The sequence below is a fragment of the Melitaea cinxia genome, chromosome Z (genome assembly GCF_905220565.1).
Source record: "Melitaea cinxia chromosome Z, ilMelCinx1.1, whole genome shotgun sequence".
Taxonomy (NCBI): Eukaryota; Metazoa; Arthropoda; class Insecta; order Lepidoptera; family Nymphalidae; genus Melitaea; species Melitaea cinxia.
Window position 1 is genome coordinate 4821129 of NC_059424.1, and position 12317 is coordinate 4833445.

A 12317-nucleotide genomic window follows, 5' to 3' on the forward strand; every position below is an offset into this window, starting at 1 on the left:
TTATAGAAGCATTGCAAGCGCGTTGCCGACCCTACCCTCAATTCCCCCCAGCTCTGGTTACTTTTGCTCACCAACAGGAACACAACACTGCTTGAAAACAGTATTATTTAGCTGTGATCTTCTGTAAGGTCAAGTAAGGTGTCTCTTTATATCTTCGAATTTCCAGAACTACTACGTCAAATAAACAATTATAGGTTTAGAGGAGTAATCCCACTCGGTGGCATATATTTTGCATGATATAAAAAACACGATTACTTGGGTTTATGGTAAATAAATAAATAAAAAACTTATGTAATTACTTATTTTAAAGTTTAATTCGACTAGCCCGTTGGCGCAGTTTGTAGTTACCCTGCTTTATGCTCATTGTGGGTTCGATTCCCAACCCCGAGTCTTAAGTGTTTGATGTATGTATGTATGAAAAACATAGCTGTACCAGTCGGCTGTTACCTATATCACAAGGATTAAGTTGCTTACCGACCTTGTGTGTATGTTGTAGATATAAAAAAAGTGACTTGCCAAGATTTTAAGATAAAGGATGAATTAAAAATTAAGCTGTTCTTAAAATCCTTTATAGTAGTAGTTTAGTTAGTATTTATCTTTATAAGCAGTCTGATGTTAAAACAAAATACAAAATAGTTTATATAAAATTATAAAATATTATCTAATTTTTTTTTTGTACAGGTTTAAAGTAATGTGTTTAGAAGCTTGGGGTGAGGGAATATATCCAATAAAGATCTTTCCCTCAAGTTACTGGGAACCACTGAAGGTCGCTACTAATAAGCCGCTTATTATCGAGGAGTCGACTAGTGTGAACATTACAAAAGATACTCTAGAAGTAAGAACTTTTATAGATAATAACTTTTAATTTATTAAGCGGAATGATATCTGCCTATGTATATAAAAATGTACTATTAGCCGATACCCTATTTCATTTGCTCACAGAAATACTTCAGAATAGTTTCACCAAAATTATTCGTCTTTATACTTAAGTTTATTACCCCCTCTCTTCCCGTGGGTGTCGTAAGAGTCGACTAAGGGATAACACAGTTCCACTACTACCTTGGAACTTATAAAGCCGACCGATGGCGGGATAACCATCCAACTGTTGGTTTTGAAATACACAGGCCGAAGACGGGCAGCAGCGTCTTCGGGGCGACAAAGCCAGTACTGCGGTCACCAACCCGCCTGCCCAGCGTGGTGACTATGGGCAAACCACATGAGGAGGAACTTGTGGAGGCCTATGTCCTGCAGTGGACTGCAATAGGCTGAAATGATGATGATAATGATGATGACTTAAGTTTATAAATATAAGTTTATATAAAATCAAATGAATTTAAAATTGGAACACGTTAGCAAAAGCTTGATGTATTTAACACTATCCACAAGATAGGATATTGTTTTATGGGTCAGTTGATATGCATGTAATTGTGTCAATATTATTGTAAAATTTTATTCGATTTTCAGGTAATGCACCCTCAAATCGAACCAGCGAACATAGTTTACCGAGTAACAGAAGGCCCGTATCACGGCTGGCTAGAAATTACTACCACACCAGGCACAATAGAAATGGAAAATTACAACGAAGAGCCCGTGCACACGAAAGTGTTTGATCAATCAATAATTAACTCTAATCGACTTGTTTACGTGCAATCAGGAGTTAATCGAACGAGAGATAGAATTAAAATGGATGTTACGAATGGAATCGTTTGGCTGAGAGATATTGAACTAATAGTTATTATAATACCTGAACATTTTTACGTAGAGCCAACAAATTTAACAGTAGTAGAGGGCGCTTCAGTGAGCATTAAACAGGACTTGTTTAAAATTGTAACAGAGTATTATAGAGGGAAAGTTGTGTCCTACAAGGTTATACAAAAGCCGAAGTTTGGTAAAATCGTCATGGGAGATCAAGATTTAACATTACTGCCCGTACTTAAGCTCAATTCAGGAAATATAATGGTATGTTATTATATTCACTCTAGTTACTATGTTTACGTTTAATTTAGACCCCAAAAGGTCCTGGTTGTTATCGTGTACACTTGATAGCAATCGTTAGTCATAGTAGGGAATCAATCCGCCAATCCGCATTAAGAAGGATTAACTACTTAATAAATGAATAAGTTTTATTTTTATTAAAATTTCTTCACATTTTAGTTAAAAGCTGTATTCTGTAACATTTGACGTGAAATATGTTGCTTCTAAAACATGGCTATAATTACAATTATTTTTTAGTTGTTAATATAAATTTAAAGTACATAGTTTCAAGTTTTATTTATTCAATATATTTTTAAAATTTTATTGAGGCAGGGCACAGCTGGGAATTCCCTGTTCAAAATGTGGAGCAGCCTGACTGTTATAGTACCTTACAGAAGATTACAGCAAAATAATACTGTTTTCAAGCAGTGTTGTGTATCTGTTGGTGAGTAAGGTGACCACCAGAGCTTCCGGGGGGAATATATATATAGGGTCGGCGTTGGTTTGATGTTGCAGACGTCTATAAGCTAATGGTAATCGCTTACCATCAGGTGAGCCGTACGCTTGTTTGCCGACCTAGTTATATATATTAAAATAAAATATAATTTTATATGAATTAAAATAAATAACTCTTTAATCTTCTATATAAAATTCTCGTGTCACAATGTTAGTTAAAATACTCCTCCTAAACGGCTCCCTTTTATTACATTTTGTGTGCTTATTGGGTAGGTCTGAAAATCGGCCTACATCTATTTTTCATACACCTAAAGATATAAGGGGGAGGATTAGAGAGGTTAATAACATATTTGGCTATCAACGTTTGCGGGGTCAGCTAGTAAAATTATATTCCCTTATTTCTAACCACTAACTTTATTCCGCAGTATGTAAACGACGGTACAGAAGAATCTTTAGACTCGATCAGACTGACCGCCGTGACAGAAGGAGGAAAGGAAAGCGAGCCTTTCCAAGTAATGGTCAATATCGTGCCCGTAAATGATGAACCACCAATTGTTGCTGCGAACACAGGTCTCTGTGTCTGGGAAGGTGGCACTTTCGTTTTCACCAGGAATGAATTATGTAAGTAGCTTTAGCAACTTCGAGAGACTTAAACTTATTTTTACAACCGATCGAACAGAAATCGTCAATGTCTAATCATGTCTCAAGTGTTTCTAGGCTGTCTTAGGACTTTTCTCTTTCTATACTCTCAATCAGCATAAAACGTAAATAGATTTAGCAAGAAATTCTGTCATATTCAAAAAGGCACATACGAACCTAAAATAAAAAATTAAAAAAAAAACAAAGTTTTGTGTCTTTGATACTTTTGATACATAGTTTTTAATACCTTGACATAAGCAGCTACCAATTTTCTAGTAACACCTTATTTTTTCACCAGATGTCAATGATATAGACACGCCACTAACAAACGTGACTATAAGGGTGGTTGATATTGTATCCGGTTATATTGCTATGAAAGGAGACCTGGAGAATCCGGTCGATCACTTCACACAAGCGGACATTGATAATAGACAAGTGATTTTCGTTCATAAAAGTAAGTAGAAAACGTTTGTTTTCGTAGAATAATAATGTATAAATAAATATTCATATGGTATATTAATTAAATAATTATAAATTTGAGTATAGATTGTCGATAAATTAAATTAATTTTATTTATTTTTCGGTTATTCGGTGTTACGTCATAATTATAATTTAATATTTACTATATATTGATGGATAACTTTAGTGTAAAAGTGTTAAAAAATATAAAGTACCTACAATATTTATACTCATTTTAAAGCTTTTATATTTAATTATCATAATAAATTTGATTGTGAATAACTTTAATTAGTTATATTTTAGTGTATATTAAAATCAATTTCTCACTGAAACTGTTATTTTCCAGATGGTTCAAAAGGCAAAATGATATTCAACGTCACAGATGGTCTCCACGAATTGTCTAAAATAACATTTTTGATTACAACAAAGTCGGTCAACTTGAAGTTAGTCCGGAAGCACACGCTACGAGTTTTCCCACTAATGAGAGAGCCCCTCAATAACTATCATTTAATGGCGAAATGTTCGGATCTCACAAGGAATATTGTGTATAAAATCGAAAGAGCGCCTACTTTGGGAAGGCTTATAATGTTAAACGGAGAAAATCATCACCGTTCCATCAAACAGTTCACACAACATGACATTAACAACACACTGGTGTATTACGAACACACACATCCATTCTCCGATCTTTATACAAACGATTCATTCATATTCACCGTTGAAGCGGCTCTAGCGAAACCAATAACCGATCAAATATTTAACATAGATGTGTCTGTATCTTCGGGCGGTCTCGCTAAATACGTGTACATTCCTGTAACGAAAGTCCAGGAAGGCGATAAAGTACCTCTAATAGTTAATGTAACTAATGTTATTACGTATTTGGAAACTCAAGCTGGGGTGAGAGCGCCTCAAATAGAAGCCCAGTGGTCCCAACCAGCCCATGGGGAGCTACAACCATTCTTATCATCACTAACACAGGCCCAGTTAGAAGGCGGCGTTGTAACTTACAAACACGATGACACGGACACTGTTCAGGATAAAATCGACATGGCACTCTACTTACTACCCGATTATGTCCTACTTTGCAACGTAACTATTCCAATTCAAATAGTACCGGTAAATGATCAACCGTTTCGACTTTTGACGGACACACCCCAAATACAAGTTGTTCAGGGAGAGAATTATACGTTAACAAAGAAGGATTTGTTCACTGAAGACGCTGACACTGGGCCTTCTGGAATCTTGTACGACATAATAAGTGGTCCGACGCAAGGAAGGCTCGTTATAATTGAGAAGAATCAAACCATCGACGAGGCGCAATCCATAAATAAATTCACTCAAGAGGATATAAACAATGGTAGAATTATATACGAGCATTCTGGTTTACTACAAACAGCTACTTTCTATTTTCGAGTGTGGGATGGCCAGTTCAAACCGACTTACACTGTTTTTACAATCGACGTTATTCCTGTTATACTAAACGCCACGTCGCTACATCCAATCTATCTCCAGCAAGGTTCCAATGTCGCCTCTGTGACTACCGAACAAATATACGTCGAAACGAACGCAAAGACATACAAAGTTTGGTATAACATAACTAGACAACCCATACACGGAATGGTTTATCTCGGAAGAAACCCAGTCACGTACTTCTCTCACAAAGATCTAATGGACAAAGTTGTTATTTATATGCAGAATGATATGACAGTTGCTAATGATAGTTTCGACCTTGTCGCATACGTGCATAATAGTAATTCGACTTTGCCATTTAGAATAGACGTCATCGTTCAACCTTTAATGATTTTAAGAGATTTGAAGGTAGACGAAGAAAAAGTGAAATTAACTTTAAAAAATTTAGATGCAACCGAGTTAGCTAAGCTTACAGCGAGCGATCCAGTTTATACGATAATTCGTAAGCCTAAATATGGGACTATAAAGAAAATTATTAGAAGTTCTGGGGAAAAGACAAGTGCGCGTGAGAGAGAAGTGGCATACTTCACACACGAGGATGTCAAAGCTGGCGTCATATACTTTGTTGCGAAGAAAAAAATCAATACTTTGAACGGAATAGAAGATAATTTTAAATTTTTACTAGCAGCTACAATATTCCAGCCGGCGGGTGGTAGTGTTAAAATATTCTTTGGAAATGGACAGAAGAAAAATCTACCTGGACCCAATGACCCCGAGAGTCATGAAGGTGTACTGGTGAGTTTAAATTTATTTGATATTTATGAACTAAATTATTAATTGACATTTTAAAAGATTAAGAACACAGTATCAATGTAGTTTTGTATATTAACACAAACAAGCATATTTGTTCCTTACGCTAACAGTATAAATATATTTGCATTTTTATGATACTTACTTGTAGGTTTAGTAATAACTGTATCGCCTCTATAAGTTTTGGTGGGCTTTTTTCTAGGTTATATCGTTCTAAAATAGTGAAAAAGAAAAACAAAATTTAAATTTCTTCTATTTCTATTTTAGAATATTTAACAAAATGGAATTTTTTACCAGGTATCGAATGGTGAATCGTCTTATTACATGATGATAGTAATGGCGTTGCTCGGCGTTGTACTTGCGATCCTAGTGATATTTGGATTAATCAAATGTCGCAGATATCTCATGAGAGATCAAAACGCTCTAGCCAAAATACACGGACAGAGCCAGGGGGCAGTGGCTCCCATACCATTACCGCGACCGCCAGATCATTTAATGCCTTCGCCTTCACAAGCGACGCCGCCTATAAAACGGTTAGTTGACTTACTAATACATTTATTAGCACCCGCTTTAATCGAAAAATTTATATTCATTCGAAACAGTGTAAATCAATTTTTTTTTATTTGTAAGTACATGAGTGATAGCAGATGCCAATACCAAACACTTAACTGAGGTAGGGCACAGTAGGGAATTTCCTGCTCGAAATATGGAGCAGCCCAACTGGGGTAGTACCTCGACCTTACAGAAGAGTACAGTTAAATAGCGCTGTTCTCAAGTCACTACTCGCACAACTACTATACAACACTTTGTATGCCTGTGATGAGTAAACCAGACCACCTGAAGAGGGTTAGGGTTTGGGACTGCCCTTGCGATGCTCCCAGTGTTGCAGGCGTCTATAAGCTAAGTTAACCGCTTACCATCAGCTGCGAAGTCGTATGAAAAACAAGTAAAACGTACGAAACGTAACTCTCTCTTTCTATCTTCACTAACTCCCATCTCCCTCTCATCTTCCGTTCGCCTCGCCCGATCACACTTTTCGTAACGCTCTCGTCACGCATTCACCAGCTTACTCCCCAAGTCAGGCGTGCTTAAAGAAGTTTTACTTCAAAAATGTCCATCATATTAAGTAACGACCTGTATGCATCGATGTTTTCAGGTACGTGTCATCAGAACAATCCGTACATACGGGAGCGAGTACGCCTCTTCCGTCTGGGGGTAGTGTGGCGTGTAAGGTAACGCCACTAGCCGACTCTGGACTACCCGACCTCAATGCGAGGTATCCGTATGGTGCAGAGGATCATACCGATGTGAGTTTTTATTCTGTATTGCTAAATATTACTTTTGACAGCGTTTGTCGTAAAATCATAAATAGGGCGCGAAATTTTACAAACAAGATAGCTTGTAATATACCATAGTACAATTATTAGTTGGAATAATAATTTTTAATTTAATTTAAATTTACAGTGCCATCTATTTTGTGATTGTCAATTATTATTGTTTTCGATTTTTCTTCTACATAATAGAACGTTTACACGTTGACGCTCATCATAGAAATAAAACTCAAAAATAGTTTACAAATCTCAAAAATAGTTATTCATTAAACTGACAGCGTAACGATGTCTCAGAGAGGTTCGCACTGGCCGGTGGCTGAAGGCCGACACTTCATTGCACGTACATGTATGTGCACGATAAATCAAAATTGTTACTTTTATTTTAAACAATTTAATTGTTTTCAATAAAAGTAATACTTTTTGTAATTTAATGTTCAATTGACAAACTATCTTTTAAAATATAAAAGAAAATTAATAAACAGGCAATATAAACAAAAAAAAAAAAAAAAAAAATTGGCATTACGATGTTAAGCTGACAGCTAGTATTCCATTAATTTGTTTTTTTATTTTTATGTAATGATTAGGCTGAAGATTGGAGCAGTTACGAGGCAAGCGAGTCAGCCTATCCGGTGCGAGCGCCCGTCGCGCCATCGAACCCGATGCTACGTCGCAACCAATACTGGGTCTGACCCGCGGACACCTTCACCCTCCCTAGGACGCCTAGACAAGGTATACGAAAATACGTTTGAAATAATGCTAAAAGTGCAAAATGCTGACGATTCATGTTGTTAAAATGGCCATGCGCATTGGAATTATGTGTTGAGCTGACGATATTTTATTTTTTTTTTTTTTTTTTATGTCACTAGGTCGGTAAACAAACGTACGGCTCACCTGATGGTAAGCGATTACCGAAGCTTATAGACGCCTGCAACACCAGAAGCATCGCAAGCGCGTTACCGACCCTATCCCCAATCCCCCCAGGAGCTCTGGTCACCTTACTCACCAACAGGAACACAATACTGCTTGAAAACAGTATTATTTTGCTGTGATCTTCTGTAAGGTCGAGGTACTACCCCAGTCGGGCTGCTCCATATTTTGAGCAGGAAATTCCTGCTGTGCCCTACCTCAGTTAATGACAAACACATAAGCAGAACATTCGAAAATGCGTAGTATTCATACAAAGGTATGCGAATTATCGTTAGCGTTAGTATTTTTATAACTCATGATTATGTACATCTTTTTGATAACTTTTTTTTGTTTTTGAACATGAAGCTTGTTAATATCGGCTATCGAGTTTTTTTTTTTTTCAATTTTTGGTCCACGGGCTCAGAATGCCCGTACCTTTGTTTATCATGCATGCATTATAATACAACAGGCGATTTTTCTACTTATTATACTACAGATCAACAGTCCTTGTGACTGCCTAGTGAAACTAGGACGTGGTCCGACGCCGACGGTTTTTTTTTTCCTTACTAAATACTGTTTATGCAGAAGTATACACATAATTGCTTTCTAATTTCTAACATTATTATTTTTCTTATCTATGTCTATATTTACACTTATTTGCTAGTTATCATATATCGTCGGTTAAATGGAAAAATGACATTTCTCAAAATTTTCTAAAAGTAAGGTTATTACTGGAAAGAGTCTATTAACAACACTATTTTTATATGGATAAAAGACCCTTTATAAAATTACACGCCAAGCTCACTAGATGACACGAGTGTCGTTTCGGTACTCTGTGGTCATCACCATATTGTTTGTAGAAAATAGTCGTTTTTCGATTTGTAACACAGCCGCGAAACTGAGCACATGTCCATTTTTATACCGAAGTGACATATCTCAAAATAGTGTTAAGATACGATTGTAAAAGGTAAGAATAATTTTATAGAACAATGTATTTTTACTATATGTGACATCTATTCATTAAAATTTAACTATAATTGAGTTGGAATTTTATATAGAGAAATGACATTTTTAGATATGTGACTACTTGTTGTGAAATTATATAATTGATACTTGACTTTTTTGTAAAAATGACATTTTTCTCTATAGTTTATGTACATTTAGTAGTATGAGGCTTATCAGAAAAATGTAACAATTTTAAATATGACTGCAAATGTTTAAAATAAATATTTAGTGTATATGCTTTTTTTTTTAAATGACGTTTATCTACTAAAATACATAAATTTTAATGTTAAAAGTACAAAACTAATTAAAAGATAGATTGTAGATAGATCTTGTAATATCATCAACATCTTCGAAAGATGAAATAGTTACAATGAATGAAAGCCAAGAAAATACAGTTAAAGATAAAAAAAGAAATCAAAGATAGGCGGAAAGAGAAAAGCTGTGCCGGAAGAATGGAAAAAAAAATAAAGCTAAATTATTAAGAAATTCTGGAAATTTAAAAATAGTGAGGTTAAGGTCTCTGATTGCAAGGGACTATGTTAGAAAATGTCAATCGGACAATGTTCCTTACGCAGGTTATCAAATATATTGCAATGTATTTACCAAAGAGTACAATATGTCATTTTAGTCTCCAAAGAAGGGCCAATGTGAAGATTGCGCAGCTTATAAAATTGCAGAAGATAAAGAACCAGTAAAAACCATTACTCGCATTTAGAAGAAAAATATTTAGTGAGAAAAAAAAAGTTAGATAAAGTAAACGGCACTGAAAAATGTATAACTGCCGTATATGATTTGTAAGCCGTAATGCCATGCCCAAGAGTTGATGTTTCCAACTTTTATTATATTCCAAAAATTAATGTTCTCAACTTTACTATTTACGAACTAAAATCTAAAGACGTAAGTTGCTACGTTTGGCACGAAGGTGAAGGAGCAAGAGGAGTCAACGAAATATTATCCTGTGTTTCAACTTATTTAAGAAGCTTACAAGATAACATCGAAAATGATTTTGAAGTTATATTTTACAGTGGCAGCTGTTGTGGTCAGCAAAAGAATAAATATATGATTGCAATGTATATCTACGCCATAAATGTTTAGAAAATTTGAAGTCTATTCCCTATCCACAAATTTATGATAAAAGGCCACTCACAAAATGAGGGAGATTTTGCGCATTCCATGATTGAGCGTAATATTTCAAAGTCTCTGAAATCTGCGCCTATTTGTGTCCCGGAATAATACATTACATTAATTAGAACCGCCAAAAAAAAAGGAAATCCATACAGAGTCCATGAACTAAAATCATGAGAGCTTCTTTGACATTAAAAAAAACGATGTTGGATCAAATTTCTCAAACAATGAAGACAGAGAAAAGATAAAGATGGCAGATATTAAAGCTGTCAGAGTGAACAAAAAATTTAATGACAGACTTTTATTATAAATGTTCCTATAAAGATAGTTTTAAAACTGTCATGGTCAAAACTAAAGCTAGCAAGAAAAAACAAACTTGAGTTCTAAATTACAACCGCTGTACTCAACAAAATTGGCTGTGTCTGACAATAAAAAAGCCGGTATACTTACACTTATAGATAAAAATATAATCTCCAGATTTTATAAGAACTTTTATGAAAATCTGTAACCAAATAAGATCTCATTGTTTTCTTATTGTTATTTATTTATTTATTTATTTTTTGTTTAGAACGTTACCTATGCAGGATTTTCAAAATCATTTTTATTATACCTAAATAGTATCTGAAAATAATTTAAAAATGAGTAGACGTAGTTTACATCTTTATATTTTTTTGCCATTTTAATAGAAGATAGAGATTAGAGATTTCTAGAAAAAAAATTAATTAAGAAGATACTGATATTTTTGCTTTATAATTGATTGATAACTAATTCGTAATTAAAAAATTAGATAAGAAAAACATAATTTATACTATTATGAAACATTTAGTTTTATATTCTTATTAAAAACCAAAAATTATACGTATATTTATGTTTAAGCTCCTTGATCTCAAAATTATTGCCATTGATTTGTTTAATAAGTGGGGGTTCATTTTAAGATTTATGATTGTTATTTCTTATATTATTTTTTTATGTTATGTGCCATTCTTTAAATATCGTAATTTATAAAAAAAAAACCTTTTATTCGTAATAAAACTCTTTTTTTCTATTATTGTGTTACATTTTTTTTAAAAAATCCGTGCCGCGAGTTGTTTTAAATTATACAGAAAAATGACCTTTCTTGCTAGAAATGCTCCCTATTTATAATGAAATCAAGAAATAACAATAATGTCTTAATCTTTATGTAAATACCTTTAAAATGATATATAACACTTATATGTAAGTATAAAAATTCGTGAGAAAAATTTAATTTAATAAAATGAAAAACTTTAAATGCCTCTACTGTAAAATTTACTATTTTTGAATAACGTCACTTTTCTATTTAACTGACGATATGTACACTTCTTTCCTAGTTACCATAAATGTACACTTATGTTTGGCTATCAAGTTAGACTTTGTATCCTCGACGATTTTCGTAAATCGGGAATATAATCTTCTGATAGTCGGAGTTTGGTTTTTTCAATGAACGATGTTATTTTTTCTTTTCAGTATCCCTCACAACTCATGACAACTGCGTGACATTGAATCGACGTTTTCAGAGACGCGGCGTCGACTTCGTCCCGACTCCTTTCTTACTAAGCAACTATAAAGTCAATAAGTACGTCAGTTGTGAAGTTACTCTATAAACTCAACATAAACTAACACTGTCAACGTATACCAGTCTAATTTATATTAAAAAAAAATACTATAAATAAATTTCATATTAAGATGTATCTTTAATAGAGACCGGCAGTTAAAAACTTTAAAATATTAAATCAGCATATTAAAATAATTGATATATTTTATATGAATTAGATTGGAAATGCTTTATACGGTGACAATTGGACATTGTTGGAAATTTTTGAGCGTTTTAATAATAAAGGAATAGCAAAGCTAAGTTATAAATGTAAATTGCATCTAGTGTAGATGTAAGTATAGAAAGTCGTCTGTCTATATCAAAAATATAAATGTGTGTCACATTTCATACAACGAACTGTTACTTCCTCGGAAACACCAACTTTAATAAATTAAATACTATAAACACTATTTGTTATAGAAGTTGTATGTCTGTATGATAATAACATACATGTAATTGTAAATATGTCTTGATCATATTATATTACGTCACCTGTCCATATTTGATTGATTACTGTCAATAAAGACATAGCAAAAGGTTCTATGTTTAAGTTATCGAAATTTAATTTGTTAACATTTTTAATCAAGGCC

At 33.9% G+C, this 12317-nt stretch overlaps 1 protein-coding gene across 1 annotated transcript in view; it reads left to right on the forward strand.

Moving 5' to 3' along the window:
* LOC123668606 (chondroitin sulfate proteoglycan 4) overlaps positions 1 to 11799 on the forward strand; it is a 49578-nt gene extending 37779 nt beyond the window's left edge. Inside the window, exons 17-25 of the mRNA XM_045602328.1 lie at positions 682 to 835; positions 1465 to 1959; positions 2856 to 3051; positions 3368 to 3523; positions 3875 to 5733; positions 6046 to 6281; positions 6905 to 7055; positions 7664 to 7808; positions 11601 to 11799. Coding sequence (XP_045458284.1) covers positions 682 to 835; positions 1465 to 1959; positions 2856 to 3051; positions 3368 to 3523; positions 3875 to 5733; positions 6046 to 6281; positions 6905 to 7055; positions 7664 to 7768 — 3352 coding nt within the window. The 3' untranslated portion in view covers positions 7769 to 7808; positions 11601 to 11799. The remainder of the gene's footprint in view (positions 1 to 681; positions 836 to 1464; positions 1960 to 2855; positions 3052 to 3367; positions 3524 to 3874; positions 5734 to 6045; positions 6282 to 6904; positions 7056 to 7663; positions 7809 to 11600) is intronic.
* The last annotated feature ends 518 nt before the right edge of the window (positions 11800 to 12317 follow it).